This window comes from Quercus lobata, chromosome 4 (assembly GCF_001633185.2).
Source record: "Quercus lobata isolate SW786 chromosome 4, ValleyOak3.0 Primary Assembly, whole genome shotgun sequence".
NCBI lineage: Eukaryota > Viridiplantae > Streptophyta > Magnoliopsida > Fagales > Fagaceae > Quercus > Quercus lobata.
This window is the reverse complement of record NC_044907.1, coordinates 96,484,238-96,509,961: the sequence shown is the minus strand read 5'-3', so window position 1 is coordinate 96,509,961 and position 25,724 is coordinate 96,484,238. Positions and strand designations below refer to the sequence as shown.

Sequence of the window (25,724 nt, the reverse complement as noted above, 5' to 3'; positions counted from 1 at the left end):
AAGAAGTAAAAACACAAAACCCAATTTCATTTGGAGGAGAAATGGTTGAAAGAGCCGAAGAAATTGAAGTACGTTTGAATTTTCTAGGTTTAATGGATTTGTGGGTTCAAATTTTTTTGGGTTGGTTTGAATTTCTTTTTGGTTTGATGATTTTTGAATTTGCTTCAATGAGAAAGTCTAGGCCAAGTAATTTCTTTTTGGGTCATTTTTAAAACCCAGGTGTTTGAATTTTCTTTGATGGGAAAGCCTAGGCCATGAAATCTGGGGTTAGGGCCATCTAATTATTTTATTTATAATTTTTAAATTGCAACAAAAAACTCTAGGTCTCTGGAAATTTTATTAGAGCAAAAATTGAAGTTTCAAATAATGGGCCATCATGTAACCAAGAGGCTCTCAATATCTTTGTGGGTCTTCATCATTCAAGTTTACCTGTTGATGGGTCGACCATGTGTGTGTGTTGAAGATCTGTGGATGTTTGTTTGATCAAAACGTGGGCAGGCAGGTGCATTTTCAATGTATAAAATCTAGGTTTGTGGATGATGTTAGTGTTGGGATTGCTCTTGTTCATACGTACATGAAAACTGAGAATGTTGGAGATGGGAGGAGAGTTTTTGATGAGATAGGTGAGAGAAATGTGGTGTCTTGGACTTCATTGCTCTCCTGTTATGCACGGAATGGGTTGAACAGTTTGGCCTTAGAATTGTTTTTTTTAGAGGTGTTTGATCCGATTTCTTTTATGTTTTTGAGATAAAATGTGTTTTTCTAACAATAATGGGAGAGGTGGGTAATGGCTGCTCATAGATTAAAGCTCAGGTGGGTTAAGTGACAACTTTTAAATCACAAGTAGGCACTATTAAATCGAGCCAAACCATAGGTGGGTTAAGTGCAATTTCCCCTTTATGTTTTTACTTATCAAAATGAATACTAATTACATTACGTTTAGTGTTCTCTACAAATTTATGGATTTTTACATTTTATTTGTTCCATTATATGTGTGTTAACATTTGATTTTCTTTATTTACCTATTAAATAATTGTTTGCTAAAATTTTTTTTTTAATGGGTTAAAATAGAAGATTTAAAAGTTGATACATGAAAAGATGTAAAAATTAGGTTTTAATTTTTACAAAACCTAGCTTTTAGATCTTTTTTTTTTTTCTTTTTTTTCTCTGTTGAATTTTTAGTTTTTTATGTTTTAAGATGAGAGAGACATAAAAGCGTAATAAAAATACAAATTTACCTCAGTTTTTAATAGAGGTGGATAACGAGAAACAAACGGAACTAACCTCAGGTGGGTAAAGTGTCAATTTTTAAGCTACAGATAGGCAAAATATTTTTCAAGCAAACTACAGGTGGGCAAAAGGTAATTTCCCCTATAAATTCTCATTAACCCATTTCCCATCAAAGACACTTTGTTAAACTAATGGATTCAACCGCTACACCTAACAAAACGAGCTACATACTATTTGATAAGGGCATGATTCGAAAACCCATTTGCCCGATCTAACCTCATGGACATGGACAGAGCCATTCATGGATTAGTGGGGCAATGGCCCCCCTATTTTTTTTTTTAAAATAATATAATTATATAACTATATATTTAGGTACTAATTTTAGTCACTTCGTTCAATAAAATTATATTTTGTCCCCCATATTGATCATTATAAGAGAAATGCTATAATTACAAAAAAAATTTACAACATTTTTACGGACTATTGAGGTAGCAAATTCTTACTGATTTGCATATGGATCCGCTACTTATATCACTTTTTTATTTACTAATAACCACTAATCACAACAAAAATTTGTAGATCTAGTATATTCCTCATTCTAAAGTCCGTAAAAAAATTTATAAATCTAAAAAAAATATATATACATGCCCAAAATATTAGCCCAACAACAAAAATTACCGATTGGCGATAGCAAAGCTAAAAAAAAAAAAAAAAATGAGACTAATCAACCAATTTTACCAAAAACAAACAACTTAACCCTTTAAAAAACTTTAAAAAAAATAATGTTGTCCTTACCAACAAAAGACACGCTCTATGCACACATAATAATAATAATAATAATAAACCTTTGCCGGTTAAGTAGTAGAATTGAAACGAAGTCACCGCATGCAACTAACAATAAAATCGTCCCCCTAACTCCAAGTCCCGACTCCGCTCATAGATGCAATTAACTCAAATTTTTTAGGACCATCATCCACCACCAAGGCTACACACATTGGAATAAAAATATTCAAGCCGTTTTACTTTACGTTCACACAATTGACACAAGTCATCGGAGCAGTCTTCTTTTTTTTGGATGAATGAGATTTAATTAATAAGTCTATACAACTGAAAGCACATAGTAGCAAAGGAGCAGATATCAAATAGTATAGCTCCAGAAATCAATCAATCACAAACTGTGGGGAACCAAGACCTTTCAACAAAGAAACCAGAGAAAGTAGACAACAGTTGAGGTTTTCTACATGAAATTTCCAACGCGAAAACAAACGCCATAAGTCAAGTTATGCGTGAAGACTGACCAAGACTGATTGAGATCAGGTGCAATACTCGGGGTATTGCACCTGATGCAACTCTTTTAATTGGTTAAGATTGAAAGTTATTTTTTGTAACTTTTAATCTCAACCATTGATTCAAAAAAGTTAAGAAAAAAGTAAAAAGTGAAAATTAAAAATGGAAAAAATGAAAAAATTTGTGAATGAAAATAGGAAATTGCACCGGTGGGTATTGCATCGGATCTAATAAAAAAAAAGGGCTGAAACTTGCCCAAAATAAAGTTGACAACTTTTCCAGAAATAAAGTTGACAACTTTTCCCCCACACCATTTAACATTATGACACGTACGTATTCAATGCCCCCACCATTTTTGTAACAATAGAGTTATCACATCTTTTGCCAGTCACCTCCCTGAATTTACGCTCTGTCCTCATTTTGAACACGCGGGATGTGTTTGTTGTGGTGTACAGTAAAGTTGACTCATACGAGGACTCTCAGGATAAAATGGGTAACTAACCTTAATTTTCTAACTATTTAGTTAGTAGACTCAGTTATCAAACTAATTTATTTATTAGCATCTCGAGTTTAAGAGACTCAATTTTGGCCTATAAATCAAGTCTCATAGACTCCATTTTCATGGCCTGATGTGGCATTTTTTCCACGTCAGATCAGCTGGAAATCGAGTCTTTAAGCCTCGATTTATAACCATTATATAAACTTCTCTCATCACCCCAAAATCATATAAACAAAACCCAAATTTCTTTCAAATTTCAAATACTAATATGCCTTCGATCCTGAAGAGCCATTGCTAGCACCGAACTCGGACCGGTTTTGCATGTTCCCGATTCAGTACCCGGAGATCTGGGAGATGTACAAGAAGGCCGATGCCTCATTCTGGACCACCGAGGAGGTTGATCTCTCCAGCGATGTTCGTCACGGTCCGCTACAACCTCGCCCAGTGCCGCCCGTGGTCCGAGCTCGTCGACTTAGGTCGCGTGGCTAGGTCGCGCTGGCCCTGGCTACGCGACCGACCCAGGCCAGCACGACCCAGGCCGCGCAACCTGGGCCAGCGTCGCGCGGCCATGTCGCGCTGGCCTGGGTCAGTTTGTTCTTGGGTTTTCAGTTTGATTTGATTTTGTTCTTGGGTTTTTTGGCACTTTGGAAGTTTGAGAAATGGGAGAAGAACGACCTAGACTCTCACATGGACATGGGGTCGAGGATAAAATGGGTAACTAACCCTAATTTTCTAACTATTTAGTTAGTAGGCTCAGTTATCAAACTAATTTATTTATTAGCATCTCGAGTCTAAGAGACTCGATTTTGGCCTATAAATCGAGTTTTTGAGGGTCGATTTTCATGCTCTGATCGGGTCCGAGACGGCACTTTTGTCAGGAGGCGTCCACCTGTAAATCGAGTCTCTAAGACTCGATTTACATCTACAGTTTTCAAGTTTCAAGTGTCTGGGTCGTTCTTCTCCCATTTCTCAAACTTCCAAAGTGCCAAAAAACCCAAGAACAAAATCAAATCAAACTGAAAACCCAAGAACAAACTGACCCAGACCAGTGTGACCTGGCCGCGCGACGTTGGCCCAGGTCGCGCGGCTTGGGTCGTGCTGGCCTGGGTCTCGCGGCCTGGGTCGCGTAGCCAGGGCTAGCGCGACCTAGGCCAGCACGACCTGGGCCAGCGCGACCTGGCCACGCGACCTGGGTCGACGAGCTCGGACCACGGGCGGTGCTGGGCGAGGTTGTTGCGGACCGTGACGAACGTCGACAGAGAGATCGACCTCCTCGGCGGTCCAGAACGAGGCATCGGCATTCTTGTACATCTCCCAGATCTCCGGGTACTGAATTAGGAACATGCAGAACCGGTCCAGGTTCGGTGCTAGCAATGGCTCTTCAGGATCGAAGGCATATTGGTATTTGAAATTTGAAAGAAATTTGGGTTTTGTTTATATGATTTTGGGGTGATGAGAGAAGTTTATATAATGGTTATAAATCGAGGCTTAAAGACTCGATTTCCAATTGATCTGATGTGGAAAAAATGCCACATCAGACCATGAAAATGGAGTCTATGAGACTCGATTTATAGGCCAAAATCGAGTCTCTTAGACTCGAGATGCTAATAAATAAATTAGTTTGATAACTGAGCCTACTAACTAAATGGTTAGAAAATTAGGGTTAGTTACCCATTTTATCCTGGGGTAGACCACTTAACTCATTCTTTGAATCTTGCCGAATGAAGTTTAAACATCGAATTTCTCATAAATAAGGCCATCTCTCACTCTTGCTCTCTCTCTCTCAGCTCTTGCTCTCCGCCTCTCTCGTTCTTTCTCTCGACTGGTCCTACTCTTAAATCCTTCCATTGGTGGCTCATGCTACCTCCAATCTGATCAGTGATCACTTGTAAACTCTATGCTCTCTGAGGTATGGTTCTATTCTCTCACTTTCTTATATGATTTTTCCTTTGTAGATGGAGATGGTGTCGAGGTTTTGTATTGTGGGTGGAGTTTTATAGTCTTATCTAGGGTGAGTTTGGTTCAGTTTTTTTGTAAAAGTGCATAATGAAAAAGTGGAGTTTTGTTAAAAGTGCATAATGAAAAAGTGGAGTTTCAAAAAGTTGAGTATTTGGTAAAAACTGTTAAAAAGTGCATAATGAAAAAGCTGAGTGTTTGGCTAGCACTTATAAAAGTGGCAGTTTGAGGGATAAATTACCAAAAAGGACAATGTATATATAAGGGAATTTATTTCATACTTTTTTTTTTTTTTTTTTTTTTTAATGTGAGTTTGTTTCATACTTAAATCAATTACTTCATCATACTTAAATCAATTTTTCTCTTTCTAAAAAAATTATTTTTTTCTCATCAATATTAGCTAATAATAACCTACCACTTAAGATTTATTATGTAAGTATTGTGAAAATATTGTGATAAAAATTGATACTAATTTTAATTTTAACATACTATTAAAATTATTTTTATCTCTTTCTAAAAAAATTATTTTCTTCTCACCAATATTAGCTAATAATAACCTACCTTAAGATTTATTGTGAAAATATTGTGATATAATTTCTTTTTTTTTTTCTCTACACACACGTGGGCTCTCCTTCCTTTTTTTTTCTTTTTTTTTTCCCTCATTTTTTCTCCTCCACCCACGTACCCACACTCTTTTCTTTTCTTTTTTCCTTCTTTCCTCTTTTATTCCCTACCATACCAGCACTTCAGTCAAGAACATTCCACAGCTCTCTTTCTTCTTCTTTTTTTGTCCTCTTAGCACTTCAGTCCAGAACGTTCCACAGACAGCTCTCCTTTTTTTTTTTTTCCCCTCTTAGCACTTCAAAACGAACGAAGGAACCAAACTCACCCAACTCATCCAACTCCAGAACGTAACCTTAAGTGCTTGGATCGGGAAGATTGGATGATCGGAACCAACTCCAGAACTCATCCTTCTTCTTTTTCTATTTTTTTTTCTTGTTCTTGGATGATCGGGAAGATTGGATGATCGGGAAGATTGGATGGTCGGTAAATCTCCCCCCCCCCTTTTTTTTCGTCAGTCTTCTTGATCCGCCAGAGGGTCTTGATCTGCTGTTGTTCTAATTTTCTTGTTGTTGTTGTTGATCTGCTGTTGATGCGAAAGAGTTGTTGTTCTAAATTTTTTTTTCTGTTCTTGATCTGCTGTTTTCGAAAGAGTTGTTGTTCTAATTTTTTTTTTCTGTTCTTGATCTGCTGTTTCCGAAAGAGTTGTTGTTCTAATTTTTTTTTTCTGTTCTTAATCTGCTGTTGTTGTTGTTTTGATTTTAGATTTGTTGTTTAATAGAGGGTAATTTGGTAACTTCATGTGAGCCCAACAGATATATCAAAACGCCCCATTCACGTTTTGATTTATGGATCTCAGGAGGTTCATAAATTTTGCGCGTTTTGGACGCTATTTTTGCTTGAGTCCAAAACGCAGCTTTTATCAAAAAGTTGCGTTTTGGGCTGAGCCAAACGCAATTTTTCTACAGCTTTTTTTAATATGCGCATTTTCAGTTTCTAAAAGTGCAAACAAACGCACACCTAATAAGACTTATGGGTGGAATATTATCTCTCCTGCGTTTTTTTTTTTTTTTTTTTTTGGTGGGTGGAGTCTTATCAAATAAGACTTATGTGGCTCTGATTCTCCCAAAAAAAAAAAAAAAAAGGCTTATGTGGCTGTGGGTGGAGAGATACTCGTACATCTGGCTGGCCTTGGATATTTTATTTTTATTTTTAAGATTATTCATTTGTTCTAATGTTAAAATTAAAAATGATTTTTTTTTTAAATTTTAAAAATCTCAGTTCTTAAAGACAATTGTATGAATTTTTTTACTTTATTTTAATAATTAATTTTTTTAATAAATATATAAACAAAATATTAACTTCGAAGCAACAAAAAAGGTAAAAAGGCAATATAAAGTAATGTTTTGAATTCTAGTGTTGGTGCACTATTCTGGAATTATGCGCTAAATATATATACATAAAATATTTAAATTAATTATTTTAGGAGTATAAAAATAAACTCCTTATACAGTGATATAATTATGAGATTAGTGATTAAAAAAAATTCAAACTTTATATAATTTATTAGTGCAGCTGAAACGAGATTGTTTATTTAAAAAACAATCAAATAAAGAAGATTGTATTACTCACTTGGACTACCTCCCTCAGCAACTTAAAATTCATAAGTTTTTTTATTGTGAAGTTATGGCTTACCATGATCTCCTTACACCCAAGTAAGGTCCCAAACTTTTTTTCCTGAGTAAATAATAATACTTATTAAAACACACATGAAAATAGTAATATTAGTTTTTTAAACCAAATTTATAATACATTATTAAACTAGAATAAAATTACAAAATAGTCTAATCTTTATAGTTGTAGACTGAAGTTATAAACAGTAAATACTAAATACACATGACTAATTTGGGGGTAAGATACTACTATGGTCTATTCACCATTTTTTTTTCAGGAAAAAATAACAAAAAAGATTGTACTAGTTGTAGTAGATGGGTATTTTTTTTAGAGAGTTTCAACCTATGGCGTCCGCTTCTAATGATCGCTCTTTATCATCAGACCAAGACACTAATCAGTTTTTGGTATAGACGGGGATTGAATCCCAGATTTCTTATTCAACCATCAGAAACTTTATTAGTTGAGCTTACTGAGTATTAGATGAACTAAACTAAGAACTTTCCTAGAAGGCTCTTATTCCATTTCTTTAATTTATTTTTTTGTACTTTCACATTCCACGTGACCTTCACAGTTGTTGGTGTCTTATATTACTTTCAACTCTTCGTTCTCATCTCCTTTCCTTCTTCACTGACCTGACCAGACCTTTTTCTTCCCTCTCTCACTTTCTTCCTTTCTCACGGTACCCTTTCGGCCTCTCAAGATCTACTCATCGTTTAGCTCTTCTCAAAAAAAAAAAACTTATCGTTTAGTTCTTTGTTTCCTCTTAGGAGCACTGAAATTTCTAGAAAGTGGAAGTACTCAAAAAAAAAAAATAATAATAATAAAAAAGAGCAGTTGGAAGTTTCTTGCAATATTTCCTAAAAGGAGCACTGAAATTTCATCACTTCAAAATTTCTAGGTCCTCTCTAAATTCTCTCCTTAGTCCTCTCTCTCTTCATTTGCAAAATTTCAGATTGGATTCGACGCATTTTCAAAACTACGCAGGCCTGGTTGGGGATCAAGTTATTTCTTCTTCCCTAATTTATTTATTTTTTAATCGTTTTTTAGTTCCAAATTTCTAATTGATTATTATTCGTTTTTTGGTTTTTATAAATTTTGCATGCAGATCTATTTATATATTAGTTTTTCAATTTAATTATATTGTGTATGGTACTTTCTCAACTACATATATTGTGAATTGATAACAATATGACTTTCTATGATATATGAACTATATGAAAGTTGTTATAGAAAATTTGGTTATGAATGAAAAATTATGACTATAAAAAAAATAAAAAAAATAAAACGGCCTAAAAACTTTTAATAATATTTTGGGTAAATCACAAATTACATGTCTAAGGTTTGGGGTGTTTGAATTATAGATTTTAAAATTTTAAAATATAGATTTTACTTTATTGAAATTTGAGACGATTTGGATTTTATACCCTAAGATTTCAGAATTTAGATTTTATTCTCTAAATTTTAAGGGTGTTTAGATTTTACACTTAAAGTTTTAAAATTTGAGATGTAAAATTCAAACATTCTTAAAATTTAGGGAGTAAAATCTAAATTTAAAAATATTACAGTGTAAGTTCAAATACAACCAACTTTTCAGGGGATAAAATTTAAATTTTTAAAGTTCAAGAGTAAAATTTAAGCACTCCAAACTTTAAAGGTGCTCTTTACCATTTAACTAAATTTCTTATATTTTCTTATTTAGTTTCAGAAAAAATAACGAATGGTGAGATCCCAACAGCATTAATGGAAGGTGTGACTGGCTTCGACACAGCGAGTAGCAGAGTGTGTGATGTACATTTGGCAGGACTGAGTTTATTTGCTTAACTTTGTGAACCTTCAGTTCAACTGGGCTTTCTCATCTCATAATTTTTTTTTTTAATTATATAAAAGAAAGGTATGGTTTAACCAATCTGATGAACGGAGGAAATCAAAATGATGCATCAATTCTTCTTCCCTAGTTTATTTCTTTTCATTTGTTCAGTATTGATATTTTTTTTTTTTTGGTATGTAGATCTATATCGTGATTCAATATTTAGTAGTAGAACATTTTGCACTGCCTTCAATGGGCATGAAAAACGCCTTGTCATCTTCTACTGTCCAATGGAAATATGATGTTTTCATCAATTTCAGAGGAGAGGACACCCGCAACAATTTTATGGATCATCTATATAATGCTTTGAGAGTGAAAGGAATTAACTCTTTTAGAGACGATGAGAAACTTGAGAGAGGAAAACCCATTTCACTAGAGTTGTTGAAAGCGATAGAAGAGTCGAGATTTAGTGTTGTCATTCTCTCAAAAGACTATGCATCTTCACCTTGGTGCTTAGATGAACTTGCAAAAATCATTGCTTGCAAGGAAGACATGGGAATGATAGTTTTGCCTGTTTTTCACTATGTGGAGCCATCTGATGTACGGAAACAAATGGGAACTTTTGCGTAGGCATTTGTTAAACATGAAGAGGAGGAGGAAAAAACAAGGGTGGAGAAATGGAGAGATGCTTTGAGACAAGTGGGCAACCTCGCTGGATGGCATTTAAAGGATACTAGGTAATTTATCTAAACTTTTTTTTTTTTTTTTTTTTTTTTTTTTTTTTTGCAATGCCTTAATTTGATTGATTGTGATTGTTGTGTGGGTGTGTGATGAGTCCCATATCAAGCATATATTGGTATAAGAGCCGGCCCAATAACCTCATGTGGGCTCAGAAACACTACCCCACAAATTGGGTCCTAACAAAGATGTTAGGGATTTAAGTGAGGGAGATTGTGATGCCTCAATTTTTTTGATTGTGGGCATGTGATGAGTCCCACATCGAGCATATATTGGGTAAATATGGACTTTATTAATAAATACAAGGAGCCTCAAGTGTGATTAGTCCTTTTGAGATATAGTGCATATGTGGCAGATTTATATATAACTATATATGGAAACTTAAGCAGATTTATATACATGTTTCATTGTATGCGGATCAATGTACACTTTTTTGTTTCAATCAACGCATATTCTATTTTTTTCATTGTAGGCTTGAGTCACAAGATATCCAAGAAATCGTGGGTTGGATATCGATCAACTTGAAATATGATCCATTCCCATATATTACCAAGGACCTAGTAGGGATATATTCTCAACTGGTAGAATTGGAGTCATGTTTAGCTCTAGGTTCAAAAGATGTCCTCTTTATAGGGACTTGGGGGATGGGAGGGATCGGTAAGACAACTCTTGCTAGAGTTGTTTATCATATGGTTTCTAAAGAATTTGAAGCTCGTGGTTTTATTGAGGATGTTAGGGAAAAGTTTGAAAAATATGGTTGTGTTAAACTACAAAAGAAAATTATTAAAAAAGTTTTGATGGAAAAGAATTTGAAAATTGAAGAGGAGTGTGATGGAGTTCTCAAGATTAAGAATAGGTTATGTCGTAAAAGAGTTCTTCTTGTTCTTGATGATGTACATGAAGTGAAACAATTAAGAATGTTAGCAGGGGAGCGTAATTGGTTTGGTCCGGGTAGTAGAATTATCATAACAACAAGAGATGCACATGTGCTTAAAGCACATCGAGTAAATGAAATATATGAAGTTAAAGGATTGAATGATGAAGATGCTCTTCAACTTCTTTGCTTGAAAGCTTTGGAAAAAGAGCATGACCTTGATGATTATATAGAGTTGTCTAACCATTTTTTGAATTATGCTAGTGGCCTTCCTTTATCACTTGAGGTTTTGGGTTCCTTTTTGTGTGGAAAAAGTACTGTTGAATGGAAAAATGCATTAGAGAGACTCCAAAAATTTCCTAACGAATCAATTCTCCAAGTACTTGAAATAAGTTTTAATGGACTCCAAAAATCACAGAAGGAAATATTCTTGCATATTGCATGCTTTTTTAATAATCAGAGGAAAGATTATGTATTAGAAATACTAGATATTCTAGGCCTTTACCCTATTATTGGATTGAAGGAACTCACTGATAAGTCTCTCTTGAAAATTATGGATAATGATGTAGTGTGGATGCATGATTTACTTGAAGAAATGGGCAAGAACATAGTTTGTCAAGAGTGCCTTGATTATCCTGGGAAGCGTAGTAGACTATGGGATTATGAGGACATTAACGAAGTGTTAAAAAAAAATAAGGTAAGAAGTTATTTAGAAAATTTGAGCTCATTCCCTATCTTCATGTTTAACAAATTTGGAAGTTGAATAGTTATGCTAATAATTATTTTTGCAATTTACCAATCCCTTCTTGATTATTAGGGGACAGAAGCACTTAATGCCATGGATATTGCGAGTACTTGTAATGAACAACAAGATGGATGTTGGAACCCTGAGGCCTTTTTGAAGATGGATAATCTTAAATTTCTTAGAATTTATGGCACTCTCTATGTCCCCACACACCTTCCTAATGATTTAAGAATTCTTGATTGGATTTCATATCCTTCAAATTCTTTGCCATCAAGTTTCCAGCTAGATAAGCTTGTTCAACTTTGTTTGCAACAAAGCAAAATTCAACAACTTTGGATAGGAATAAAGGTACGTGTGTTATTAAGTATCCTCTTAAAAATTTTCTTTAAAATTACAATAAATGTACACCAAGAAGCTAATTATTGTAACAATATTTTTTCTTCTAACAGAATTTTGACCAGTTGAAGTTCATTGACTTGACTGACTCCCTGGACTTGTTTATAACTCCAGACTTCACTGGAGTCCCAAATCTTGAGAAATTATTTCTTGAAAGGTGTACAAATTTACGCGAGTTTCACCCATCTATTGGAATTCTTAGAAAACTTATTTATCTTAATTTACAAGATTGTGAAAGACTAATTCGTCTTCCAAGCAAGTTTGGAATGGAGTCTCTTGTGACTCTTGAAATTTCTAATTGCCCAAAATTTGTGGCAAACCCGAAATTCTTACAGGAGCTTTCTCTGGATCGCACTGCTATTGTGGATCTAATTAAAAACTTGCCAAAGAACCTATGGATAATCAAAGGCCTAGAGATACTTGATTTGAGCAAAGCAGATATAGAGGAGTTGCCTTCATCAATTGAACGTTTGACTGAACTTACTTCATTAACTCTAAGATATTGCGAGAATCTTGTGAGCCTTCCTAACACCATTTGTAATTTGAAGTTGCTTAAGTCTCTTGATCTTTTTGGATGCTTAAAATTTCGTAACTTGCCCAAGAACATAGGAAATGTAAAAGGTTTGGAGTTGCTTAATTTGTGTTGGACAGCCATAAGAGATGTTCCTTCTTCCATTGCCCTCCTTAAAAATCTCAAACATCTATATATCTGTAGATGGAAATCAGCTGAATCTTATTCCCTGCCAAGAAGTCTTGAGTTGCTAGGCTTAGTATTTCCTTCATTAATTTCAGCAAGTCATGTGGATCCCACAATACTGGGGAGTCGGATGAGCTCAAAACGTGATTCCCAGCAACCTCTTCAATTATTATTGCCTTCCTTATCAGGTCTTCAATCTTTAACATATTTGCATCTTAGTGACTGCTCTCTTTTGTCAATCCCCAATGACATTGGCTGCTTGCTCTCTTTAGAACACTTAAATCTAAGTGGAAATGATTTTGTTTCCCTTCCTAAAAGCATGTGTCGACTCTCTAATCTTCGAAGACTCCATTTGGAGGGTTGCAAGATGCTTTGGTCATTGGAAAATGTTCCATCAACTATTGATTCAGTAATTGCAAACAATTGTACCTCACTGAAGAGATTGCCAGAATTGCAATTTTATACTTTTAGGTCAGATCACTCCCGTTTGAATTTCCAATGTGTTAACTGCTTTAGATTGGCTATGAATATTGCAAGTAGCAATAGCATGCTTGAGGTATCTCTCCCTCTCTAAGTTCTAAACATTATTTTCCTCCAAAAAAAAAAAAAAAATTTTAAACATTAATTATGCTTCGTATATTTCAGGGGCAAAGTGGTAAACTACCAGACATCTTTGACATTATTATTCCTGAATTTTACTTTCCTAAAGCTTGGCTTCTAGAAAGGTTTGAACGTGAATCCGTAAGTCATGAATGGAAGGTAGAAGTGCCTTATGGGCGTGATGGACGGATGGGAATTGAGTTGTGCGTTTGGTTTTCAGTCACAGAGGCTTCTGAAGATTTTCTACTTACATGTTGGATTAAAGTCAATGGATTTGAATGTGCATCACCAATACGCTCTTCTTGTAGGGCAAACTATGGTAGAGTTAGTTCACATCACTTTTGGTGGCTCCATTTGTCTCCTCGCTATTTCAACTCCCAATGGGAAGAAAATTTTCGTCAAATTGATGGGAATGGATCCGATAAAATTTAGATTAGAATAAGTAATTCAAATAACTTGGAGGTAGAGAAAATCGGGATTCATTATGATATTATTAATGATTCAGCCTCCAAAGGTACCCAAACTAAGCGAAGCCATGATGAGGATGATGGGGTTTGGCCTTTTGGAGAAGGCAATTCAATTGACGAACTAAGCAAATTTTTTGACTTCTTCGCTTGTAAGTCATCATCGTTCTTCTTTCTATTAGAATTTACAAGTCTTGATGTTCTCTTTATTTTGGGGAGGGAATCTAATGAAATGAAAGTGTGGGTTTTGAATTATTTTAGCATGATAATAAATTTAATTTGTCCTAGGTATATAATAGAGATTATTTCTTTTTGTATTTCCCTTACTCGCATTTTAAAAAATAAAATAAAATCATTGTATTGTGCTAGTTGTACCTTAGCATGACCTTTTGGCTTTCATATAGCCAAATATTTTCTCTTTATTTTTTTTTAATCAGGTTGGACTCAAATTTTCCTGTTGTCTTGTTTGTGCACTTTAATATAATGGAAGGAGGAGATCACACGTCCAAGAAGTGACACCTCATCGGAAGATATTTATCAATTGACATTGGAGGAATATGAGACCTCATCGGTAGATCTACGACCTGAATGGTTGTGGGAGCAGTACGAGGAATTGGGTCTGAATGATATTGATACCTCATCGGCTGATGGCGCATATCACTCAACTGATAAAACAATGCAAGGAAAAACAGAAGTATAAATTTCTCTGCTTTCATGGTTTACTTTTATTTATTTATTTTTAATTTTTTTCCTTTTTAAAGGAAAAGGTAAAGATTATCTTTGAGTTTGATTTTAAACAGACTTCTCTACTCAATTAATATCTGTTCGTTTTGATTTCCTCACAAAGATCATCGCCATCAAATTGATTTCACCAAGTTGTTATTATTTGATGAATTGTTTATATATCTGATGGATTTGATAGTTGCGGGTTTGATGAGAGGTTAGGGCTTCTTGATCTGAAACCATCCCTAGTTCCTTATGCTCTACTATTTCTTTTTCTTTTTTCAACCACTGCTTTGTCAATTAGGGTTTCCTCCATCATTGCCTAATTTTTTCACATTTTTGTTTCTGTTTATTGCTCATATACTCCAAATCAAAGCATGTCTTTTTATTTCATTTTTTGAATTTGGTTATTTGGTTGATTTACTATTTTTCAATTTTGCATGTATTGCATATTATTTTTGTTTTGAAATTGTGGATAAAGATTGTTTTGTTTTTACTTCATTTCAGTTTAATTTACTGGAAATGGCATTCATTTTATGCTCGTCATTTGTTGAACTGGTAGTAATGGTTAATTTGGGAGCGTGGTTATTGATTTAGCTTTCATATTCTAGACCTATGAAATTTTTTCGTAAAGTGCTTGGTTTCCCGTGCCCAATTCAGCTCTTTTAAAGTGTTTTGCTAGCTATTTTTCTCTCTAATGGATTGGTCTTATGCTGGAATTTATTTGTTACAAGTTGATTTAAAAAAATTACTCGTGTGAGTTGTATCTAGTGGTGCAGATGTTTTTGCTTATGTGGGTTTTTGTAAATATCAATCAGTATGAGTTGTATAGATATGAAAACTAAGGAACGACGTTGGGAGAGTTACTAGAACCACATAGATACATTAAAATATAGGACTAGTTTTTTTTTTGAGAAATAATTACAACATGCTGCTAACCCTGCAGCTCGAACCCTTTCTCCCCGAGATCCCCAAACACTTTGTACATGGGAAGGTGCCAATTCAACTACAAGACCTTTGGACTGGTTTACTTGTTTAGATATAAAATTATATTATATATTAGGTATATATGCTCATATATTTATTTGGTTTTGGCAATTGGCATTAAGAGTGCAGGATCATTGTCACCTGGTCTGTACGTTTTTTTAAACTAAATCAGCATTTCTTTGATTTGAATTTTGAACATATTCTAATTCGTATTAATGGATCATTCTATTGATAGATGTGAAGAGCTTGAAGAGGAGCGGAAGAAGATTGTGCATTGTTATGAAGCCGAGCCGAACTAAAAGCGAGTGAAGCTGACAAATTTTCGTAACTGAAAGCCAACATATCATACATGCATATTATTAATATGAAAATTAGTAGACTATATATGCAACTTTTATGGAAATGTAAAACCACAACTTTTTTCTTTTTTCACAACTTACAGTTCATTACAAATAGTAGAATCAAAAGTATTTATACAACTTTGGCAACAAACGTAAAGTTTTGAGTAGTGAACGATGAAAATATAGACTTACAAAATTTTTTTTATAGCATACAATTTTTTACATGATTAATTAGGACAAAAATTTATACAAAATTGCAGTCCTAGTATGGTTCAATTAATATTATCACAATTCTGTCAAAGGGTAAGTGTGAAAAAGCTAAACCAAAGATACGGTTAGTACTGTGCTAAAAATTGTCACATACTTTTGAATTATTAAAAGTCCTATCATTGCAGATTTTTGGAATTGACACATTTCAGATTATATGATGCCATCATTGATAATGTGACTTGAATCCTATATACATGTAATTTTCTCTAGTTATTGTTTCTTGTTCTCTCTCTCCTATAATATATGTGCTTGTAAGTTAAACCATCAAGTATCAGGCTTGGAAAGGAAAATAAGCTATATATCTAACAGGAAATTTTAAGTGTAAAAGCTCATGAACAATAAAAATGGAAACTTTAACACTAGCACTTAAAGAAATGTAAAGGCAAAACAAGAAAAGTAAAGAAGGTGTGTAACATACGTGGAAAACTCTTGGAATGGGATGAAAAACCACGGTTGAGTGAATGATAGAATATCCTTCACTCCTTAAAGCTTTCTATTATATAAAAGTTTAGGTTTTTTACATATGGTGATGTTCTTCCCAAAAAGAGCTTTTCTCTTTATCTTTCTTGCCCTAATTGTTCAGCAAAAGCTACTCTTATAGTACATGTGGCATAATCTTGATGAAATTGGGTTAAGAGAAAGTGCAAGTTCTGTCGAGACTTTGTGCAGCATGATGGTGGAATGTTATGGATAAATCGAGCTGTTACATTTTAGTCTTGATATTGGAATACAATTATACAAGACCTCATGGTGGACTGTTCCAATTTCAGGTTGATAGTTCCATTGAAGTTGAATGAAAGCTATTCGTCTGAGGCCAAGAAAGATATAAAAGTTCTCACACTGCAGGCTGTTTTAAACAAATTTCTTCAGTTTTCGTGCAATATTAAGGAAGTGTAATCTAGCAGATGGTTTAGTGGGGTATGTAAAGGAGAATGAGGAGACCTCATGTCTGGAGGACTGTCCTCTCTTTTTTCTTCCTTCTGTACAGAAAATTTAAGTTAATTAAAATCTGTCTCATTAGTTTCTTTTCATTTTACTTTAAAAAAAAAAAAAAAGTTTTTTTTTTTTTTTTTTTTTTTTAAAAGACAGTCCGATATACTAATGTTTTCTATATATTTTTTCCCCATGCAAACAGACCTGCTGGTTTTCAGAAGTTGATTTTGGACCATGATTTGCATTTTGCATACCTACATGTAATTGAAGTTGCATTAAATGAGCTGATAAACTTTGCCAGGTCTAACCTAATGAATGCTACTCTTGAGAGTTTTTTAGGACTTTGAAGCGCCAACAAGAGAAGCTTAGCTCTAATGTACTCCCATGACTCTGCACTTGAATAGGTACCAGGCTTTATCTGAAACGTTTTGAGGACTTTGATGCACCAACAAGGCCATCTCATCTAACTGGCTTCCAAAAACAGTTTCTTTCAAAACACTTGATACCCTTTCATTTGATCCACTGGCAGCATCATATATGACTCAAGTACCATTCTTCTGAACTAGGGCTCCGTCTGGATTCCACCAATCATGCCATAGAAAAATACCTCAACTTGATCCCACTTCACACTTCAGTAATGGCTTAACAGTGCTTCTAAGATTTAGAATTTTCTTCCAACCTCAATAGCTATCTTGAGGAATGTTAATACTCCAGAAACTCATCTTTTAAAAGATTAGATTGAACCCAAGCTACCCAATTTGAGCCTGCCTTTGCAAAAAAAAAAAAAAAATCCCATGTATGTCTCATTATGGCTGCTTTGTTCAATTCTTCCACTCTTCAAATCTAATCCACCTTCTCTCTTTTGCTTGTATACAATACCCCAGGCCAGGATACTTAGCCCCTAGAGCTGAACCATTCTTTCCTTTCCAAAGTCAACTATTAAATTTATGTTCAAAAGCCTTGATAATCTACTTTGGCAATATGAAGATGCTGGACCAGTAAACCAAAAGGCTATAAAGAACTGATTTAGTCAACTGGGGCCATCCTGCAAAGGAAAGATTCCCTGCTGCCCAAGATTCAATTATGCTCTTATCATGAAGGGGCTTGCATATTTTTACCAAGTCTACTAGAAATGAGAGGAACCCAGAGATATCTTACTGGTAGTGAACCTTCTTTGAATTGCAAGAGCTCAAGAGTCCGCTTCTTCAGCCCATCTGGAACAGCAGCTTGGCAAAATCACTGTTTTGAGAGTTAGCAAGCCAAAACAGACAGACATCTATATAGTATATACTAGGAAAATTATATAAAATAAAAAAAATTAAAAAAAAAACCTGCAAATTAGTTTCTTATGTTTATAGTTGTCTCGATTTCCATTTACATCCAAGAAATGCAATATACTCGTATATATCTTTAGGGTGGCAAGGTACAGTTCTCATCCCAATTGACATGAGAATCTTGAACAGTGAACCTCTCAAAGGAGCAACTGGGGTATAGTAGATGTGTTTTGGCTAGAGCAGAGATCAGTGCCCATCTTTAGGAACAAAGGACATTGTTTTTTTATCCAAGGGAAGGGGGTAAGTAGAGATATCCCTCATCTCAGTTGTCACATTTCTCATCTTGAGTTAACAACATTATTCACTTGTATATATGACCAAAACCAACATATTGACCCTGACACAAAATATAGAAGTCATAAATTCACACACCTACAAATACATATACATACATGTATGTATGTGTATATATATATATATGTGCGTGTGTGTGTACATTGTGCAGTATGAACATAGAAAATGATAAGAAGTTGATGAGTTTGCATGACAACAAGCTTTATACCTATTCATTCACTATAAGACAAATCTTTAGCAACATGCTAGGCGGAATCTTCATAGTATGAATCAAAATTATTAGGAGAAAAATGGACAAATTATTAGACTAAGATACCAGATATAATAGAGCAAATTATGTTAGCTTCATCCTTCAAGCAGTCAACTCCCAAAACATGGATAATAGTTGCTGATATATAATAACATTAAATATTCCTTCAAACAAATAACATTAAGTAAAATTCCCATTTGTAATTTTTGAAGCAGGATAGCTCCAGCATTGAACATGAGTACATGACAGTATTTATTAAAAGATGATTATCAAAATAGACAAACTGGAACTTGCAGTTGAAATCGAATTTAAGTGAAAAATGTGGATATCTTGTTTCGGTCACTTAAAAAAAACAATAAGAAAAATACCACACATGCTAATAAGTAGTAGGAAAAATTAAATAATTATCAACAGAAAGTGACTTAAAATGTTAGTTTCAGACTATAATTCACATCTACACTCCTTTCATTGGACCATTTCTTTCCACTTTTTTGATATGTCAGTTATTCTTCCTTTCATTTTCCCTTTTTCCTCCCTCTCTTCCTGGGAAGACATTACTTGGGACTATTGGTTTTCCAGCACCAGTTTGGCTTACATCTCTGTACTCTTTAGTTGGCTGTTGCTTTTTTTTTTTTTGGTTGGGAGGGGGTTACAGGGAAAGCATGACTAAATGCGCCATAAAACCAAATAAATGATATTTTTTCTAATTAGAAAATTCAAAAATTCATCCCATTAATGACTTCAATTTTACCTATCTTATTTTTTGTAAATGACAAACAAAAGCAGTATCAAATGCTAACTACATAGCCAGTCATACCACCGGAGAAAGCAAACACGTGTAAACAAAAGAGGGGTATGACAAACAATTGTCCCTTTGAACAGGCTCAGCCACCCCATGTATAAAGTGCATAACACCACCTAGGAACCACCAAAGCCAATTCTTCTCATGCACCCAAATTTGTCAAGTCATGTATGATTCACATTGCTTCACCACACAATCCCTGCTGGTTGGCCATTTATGGGTTTCATATAATCTTTTGGCAGAGGAATGAAGCAAAACAAGCATGTCTCAGGTGGTCCTTTCTGCCAACTGCATATTACCTCTCATTCAGCCCCCTCATATTTGAACATGTGGATACCGAATCTAAACCAGGATAATGTCTCTGCTGGGGTATTAGAATGCACCACTCAGTTGATAAATTCAGGCAAATACTACCATACAAACTCCTGTATCATCTGACTTAAACATGCCAATATCTCATAAATCTCCTCTATTTGACGGTGTGATCTACTGCAGAAACAAATCCATGGATCATCCCTTTAGCCTCAATGCAACTCCACCCTGGTTTCTTCTTCAGATCCTTCTCATTTACTACCCTCCTTACTTCTTCAACTCCATTCCATTGTCCAAAACTTGCCTGTAGATTACCCAGCAGAGTATGATACCCAATATTATCATGTTCCAATCTAAAACCTTTGTACTGTATATTCCCAAAGTTTAATGTCTTCATGAACTCTGCAAGCTGCAAGAAGAGAACCCCAAATCCTACTATCTGGAAAATCACAATTTTCAATATTAAGGCTTAGGCCTCTTTAAGTTTTCCATATCGAGCCAAAGATCCACAATGCAAGTGTAATGATCCAAATCAAGTTGAATACCAAATATGCATTTCATGGAAGGCTCTATTGATTTATTTGTGAAACACTGATTTAGTATCATGGTATTAGAGGGGTAAACCAAGAGTTTTACACTAACTCTTTATCAAATTCAGACTCTTAAAATTGTTCATTTGTTCTAATGTTGAAATAAAAAAAATATATATTTAATTTTAAATCTCAATTCTTAATAGACAATTGCATGATTTTTCTTACTTCACTTAAATAAATAATTTTTTAATAATATAAATATATAGATATATATATTTATATAAACTCATAACTTGGGTCAAAAAGCAAATGTAAAAAGAACCTTATAGCTCACAAAAAATAGCAATATAAACAGGACCTCTCTTGTCAATGGGAAGTTATTGGCTACATTTTAATTTTACCATTTTTAGCCCCTAAACCAATTAACGCGTGTTATATTCGTCCTTTCCGTCAGTCAACCGACGGAAATAGTTGAGGTGGCAGTCGAAGGCATTAAAATATTATTAAATAAATTATTTGACATTTTTAAAATGCCAAAATTTAAAAAAAAAATTAATTACTCAATTGTAATTAAAAAAAAAAAAACAAACAAAAAAATTATTTTCTTTCAAGCAAAAATTTTACTTTCTTTTAATTAAAATGATTTTTTTTTTCCAGAAAATCACCACCGAAGAAAAAGAAAACCCAGGTTGTTCAATCATCTCTAAATGCACCATCGCCGCCTTCGCTTCTTCTTCCTTTACAACTAACAACAACAACAACAACAACCTTTCCTTTACTCTTCAAACCCAATACTTACACCATTCATCAACCCCATCTTCCCACCCTATCAAGAATGGAGACACTGCACACCCATTTCTATTTCCTGAAAACAGAGCCTTTCATTTCAAATCAGGGCCGTTGAATTTCAAGGCCTCCTCGCCTTCTCTCGCCAAGTACGCTGCCATAGCTGATCATGAATCCGAAGCCTCATCTTCGTCTTCATCGTCGAAAGCTGATGAAGGTTTGGAGGTCGCTAAGCTTGAAATCTCTCAGGAGATTATCTCTGCTTTGGCCAAGAGGGGTATCACCAAGCTCTTCCCTATTCAGGTCTCTTTGGCTCTAACCCTTTATTTATTTTCACTTTTCCTCTTATGGGTTTCTCTTAATTTTCAATAACAAGTAACAAAAATCATTTCTTTGTAATTTCAAAAAAAAAAAAAAAAAAATTATGTCCTTGTTTGTGCGGCTAGTGATAATGGTTACCCTTTCCATAGCTATAAACAAAAATTTTGATCTTGTTTTAGAACTTGTGTGTTTGAAAGAAAACCCATTCACCGATTCGATATTGGAGCCCAAATCAGTGGTTGTGAAGCCAAGATCAGTGGTTCTCACACCTCTTTCTATCTCACCCAATATTGACCAGCGGCGAGCAGATCAAGAGGCTGATCTTCGAGGTTTTGATCATGGAGGCCGTTGGGTCTTGATGCCATGAAAACAACAGGAAAAAGGAAAAATTTGGAGGCTTGCATGTGGGTGTTATGAACATGGATCGATGGTTGGGTTCGCTGATGATTTTGGCTTGGGTTGTGATCTGGGTTTCGTTTGTGTTTGATCTCTATTTGTGATCTGGGTCTGTATTTGTGTTTGGTCTCTGTTTTTTTTTTTTTTCCTCGTTTGTGCTGTTGTGATCTAGGTTTGAGTTTTTGGCTGTTGGATTTGCAGTGTTGGTTGCTGGGTTTGATCTGGGAAGAACACGAAAAGCAGGTTGTAATGTTCTTATGAAAAATAATTGTTAGGATATATGTGATTCACTTGTTAGGAACATATGTCACTATTTTATGTAATTGGCTAATCCTTTGACAAAATGCACTTTACTTGTATTTGGGTAGATCTAGAATGAGTTTAATACTTCAAGAAACTGTGTTTCAAGATCAAGTATTGAAGTCATGCAAGTCTGTCCAAAAAACAAGCTGAAGAATTGCTGTTCATTAAAGCTCGACAGCTAGCTATCTATCGAGCTCAAGAAGCTATTTCAGTCTCGTGGCTCGATAGCTGCTCGACAGCATCTCAACAAATGCTATCTGTCGAGGTTTAAGAAAAACAGATTTTCTGTTCTATTTTTTGGGATTCGTGAATATGTCTTTGGGCCTTCTTTTCTCTTAACCCTAGACATATAAAAGGATTATTTTAAGGGTCGTCAAAGTGTTGACAAGTTGCACAAGTATTGAACAAAGTTTGTTCAAGCAATTTGTGACCGGAGACAAAGTTTTGCCCTAGTTCATCTCTCTTGTGAAGAAGTTGCTGTGTATGTGCACCGTAGGGTTTTGTGACCAAGCATCATCTTGATCGTCATCATCTGGATGAACTGAAGAACTTTGCAGCCAACAACCTTCTCTAGTTAGTGATTGAAGTTGCGTACTGGGATCCTCGCAATTGGTTAGTTGCGTACTGGGATTCATGCATAAAAATGGTGGCGTTCATATATTGAAGAATTCAGAGGTTCTGAAGTGGCAGAAGGTTTCTATTGTAAGTTCATCTACGGGAATTTTAGAGTCTAGGGACAAAGGTTTTGTACTAGATCTGATACTTCTTTCATTATAGTGGATTGCTTTTTGGGAAGGTTCTCCCCCAGGTTTTTTACTATGAAACTAGTTTATTTCATTGATTTTCCTAGGTTATCATATCTCGTCTTATTTACTTTTTCGCTGCATATGATTTTAACATGATATTGATGTTCGTTTGTTTTAACAAGTTTTATTCATAAAAAATCTAATTAATAACTTGAGTTTAAAACTTGTTAATTCTATCAACCGATGTCTAAATTTCCCAACAAGTGGTATCAGAGCAGGCACACTTTGATTAGGTTTTAATCTTTGCTATGTTGATCCATTGACCCCTGTTTGTCATGGACAGAGGACAGTCATTAATTATACCTCTTTTATTTGATGGCACTAATTATGCATACTGGAAAGTACGCATGAGAGCTTTCTTACAGTCTCTAGATGAAAAGGTGTGGCAAGTTGTTGAGATAGGCTAGAGCAAGTCAAAGGAAGCGTCGACCGATTGGAATGAAGCCAAGATCAAGGCAGCAAACTCCAACAGCAAGGCATTGAATGCCTTACTGAGTGCAGTCACCAATGAGGAGTTTAAGAAGATATCCTCAACTGAAATTGCTAAGGAGGCATGGACCATTCTCCAGACAACTTATGAGGGAACCAAGGCTGTCAAGGATTCAAAACTTCAAAGGCTCACTACAAAGGCTCAAGATGGACGAGGACGAATTGTTTGATGAGTTCTATGCCAAACTCAAGGACGTAGTGAACTGAGCTTTTAATCTTGGAGAAACCATTCTTGAACCCAAGATTGTGAGAAAAGTGCTCAGATCTCTACCTAAGAGATTCTATGCCAAGATCACGACGATAGAGGAATCAAAGGATATTGAAAAAATTCCTTTGACTGAGTTGGTTGGTAATCTGCAGACCTACGAGCTAGGGTTAACTAGAATTGTTAAGTCGGGTAAGAGCAAGAGCATGACACTGAAGGCCAAGAGCAGTAACACAGATGAGTCTTCAAACGATGGAGATTCCAAGATGAAGTCCTACATCACTAGGCAATTCAAGAAGTTTATGAAGAATGCCAATGGAAAGGGCTTCGACAAGGACCGTAGGCAATCCAGTTCTTCTCAATTTAAGAGCCAACACAAAGGGAAGAAAGATGCTAAGGATGGCGGTCAATACACTATTCTTGTAGGACCTAAGTGCTTTGGGTGTCAAGGCTTTGGTCACGTGAAACAAGAGTATCTCACATATCTCAAGAGCATTGGGAAAAGCAAGGCACTTGCTACTACTTTGAGCGACACTAAGCCTGAGGATGATTCCGATAATGAGGATGATGGAATCTTAAATGGCTTCACTGCCATTGTCAATCCTACTAAGGGGATTGTTGAAGATGTGGACAAAGAAGAGGAATTAGTGGATTCTAAATTTGAGAAAATTGATGATCAAGATAATATCAACATAGCCTATAAGAAACTATACAAGATGTTGGAGAAACACGAGAAGATTTATAGGCTGACCACCAAGAAGCTCAGTGATGTGGAACTTGATAGTGAAGAGCTTTCCACAAAGTTTGACGAAACTAATCAGACTATTGGAGCACTGAAGTTTGAGAACAATTTCTTGGTTGAGAAGACTAAGAAGCTTGAAGTGGAGCTGTTTCAAGTTAGAGCTCAATTGGAGAGGACTTCAAGTGTGAAGCTTGACGAGATGCTTAGCATTCAGAAATCTACTTCTGATCGAACAGGTTTAGGGTATGATTTCTTTTCTCTTAGTATTGCTTCTACTAGTACTACTGTTTTTGTTCCTCCTGCTAACAATGTTAAAATTGAGAACAATGAGGTTAAAACTGAATTAGCTAGTGAGAATATAGACAAGGGTAAATCTATCTTAGGAGCACCCCCCAAACTTGAGAAGAAAGAAGCTAGAAACCTTAGGGCTAAGAAGGCTAACTCTCAAAAGCCTAAACAGAAAAGGTAGCATCTCTGTCATCATTGTGGGATTGCCAGTCATACTTGAACAATTTATTATAAATAGTTAGCCACTCAACAGAGCAATGGCATGATAGCATCTGGAAGCCAGAATCAATTTCAATCCTCTCTTGCTCCTTTTAGAGATTTTCTCAAAGCCCTCATGTTCCTTTCGAACTTGAACGGTTTCAATTCTTCCCCCTCACCGCCGGTTCAAGGGTTTCATCAAAGGAAAGGTTCTTCCAAGGTATGGAAGGAAAAGGGCTCCAAGTGATTCTATCACTTTTTTCTCTCTCTACTTGTTTTTGTTTGCATTACTTGTGTGTTTTGCTTTCTAGCTTTAAGTCAGTCTAGTTTTATGTTGTGCTTTGCTTAACATATTTTTGTTTGTTTATTTTTCAGTTTTGCTTATTTTGTTTTTCATATAAAAATAAAAAAAAATTAAAAAATACAAAAATAGTGTGTATTTTGTGTACATTGGTACTCGTGTACCTTGGATGGCTATTGAATTAAAGTTTTCTGAAACTTTGTATCTTTTGTAACTTGGATGAGCATCTCTATGCACAACTAAGCAAGTGAGCTTTGTTGCTCTTGTTTGTGATGAGTAAGATTAAGTTATCTCTTGTACTTAACACTCATATCACTCTTTTTGATGGGAAGGACTAAAAAATCTTAAGAGAAAGGCATAAATAACCATCTCATTACTGTTGCCCGCCAATCATGAATGATATTTGTGTACTTTGGCATAGCAAAATTGGAGTGTCAAATGCTTAACATAATTGGGTATTTCTTTTCTATCTCTTATATGCCCATGTATGGTTTGCTAAAAAGAAAAATATGTAAAGAAAATAAAAAGCAAAAAGATCAAAATGCCTTTAAAATATGATTGCAAGCGTGTATTCTAGGAGAT

The 25,724-nt window shown here is 34.9% G+C and overlaps 2 protein-coding genes across 2 annotated transcripts; both read left to right on the top strand.

The window, feature by feature from the left end:
* The first annotated feature begins 574 nt into the window (after positions 1–574).
* LOC115986255 (putative disease resistance protein At4g11170) lies at positions 575–9,644 on the top strand. Its single transcript, XM_031109101.1, has 3 exons — positions 575–623; positions 8,907–8,986; positions 9,216–9,644. The coding sequence occupies exons 1-3, from the start codon at positions 575–577 to the stop codon at positions 9,642–9,644; spliced, it is 558 nt and encodes a 185-aa protein (XP_030964961.1).
* A 25-nt stretch (positions 9,645–9,669) lies between these two features.
* LOC115986254 (TMV resistance protein N-like) lies at positions 9,670–11,389 on the top strand. Its single transcript, XM_031109100.1, has 2 exons — positions 9,670–9,751; positions 10,225–11,389. The coding sequence occupies exon 2, from the start codon at positions 10,397–10,399 to the stop codon at positions 11,387–11,389; it is 993 nt and encodes a 330-aa protein (XP_030964960.1). The 5' UTR covers positions 9,670–9,751; positions 10,225–10,396.
* Positions 11,390–25,724: the final 14,335 nt, after the last annotated feature.

Bases quoted from the DNA above. Each gene is read 5' to 3' on its own strand.
- LOC115986254 (XM_031109100.1), top strand. From the start codon at position 10,397: ATGGGAGGGATCGGTAAGACAACTCTTGCTAGAGTTGTTTATCATATG.
- LOC115986255 (XM_031109101.1), top strand. From the start codon at position 575: ATGAAAACTGAGAATGTTGGAGATGGGAGGAGAGTTTTTGATGAGATA. The intron at 624-8,906 runs GTGAGAGAAATG...TTTCTTATTTAG, and splicing joins GAGAGTTTTTGATGAGATAG to TTTCAGAAAAAATAACGAAT. The intron at 8,987-9,215 runs GTGTGTGATGTA...TTTGGTATGTAG, and splicing joins TCGACACAGCGAGTAGCAGA to ATCTATATCGTGATTCAATA.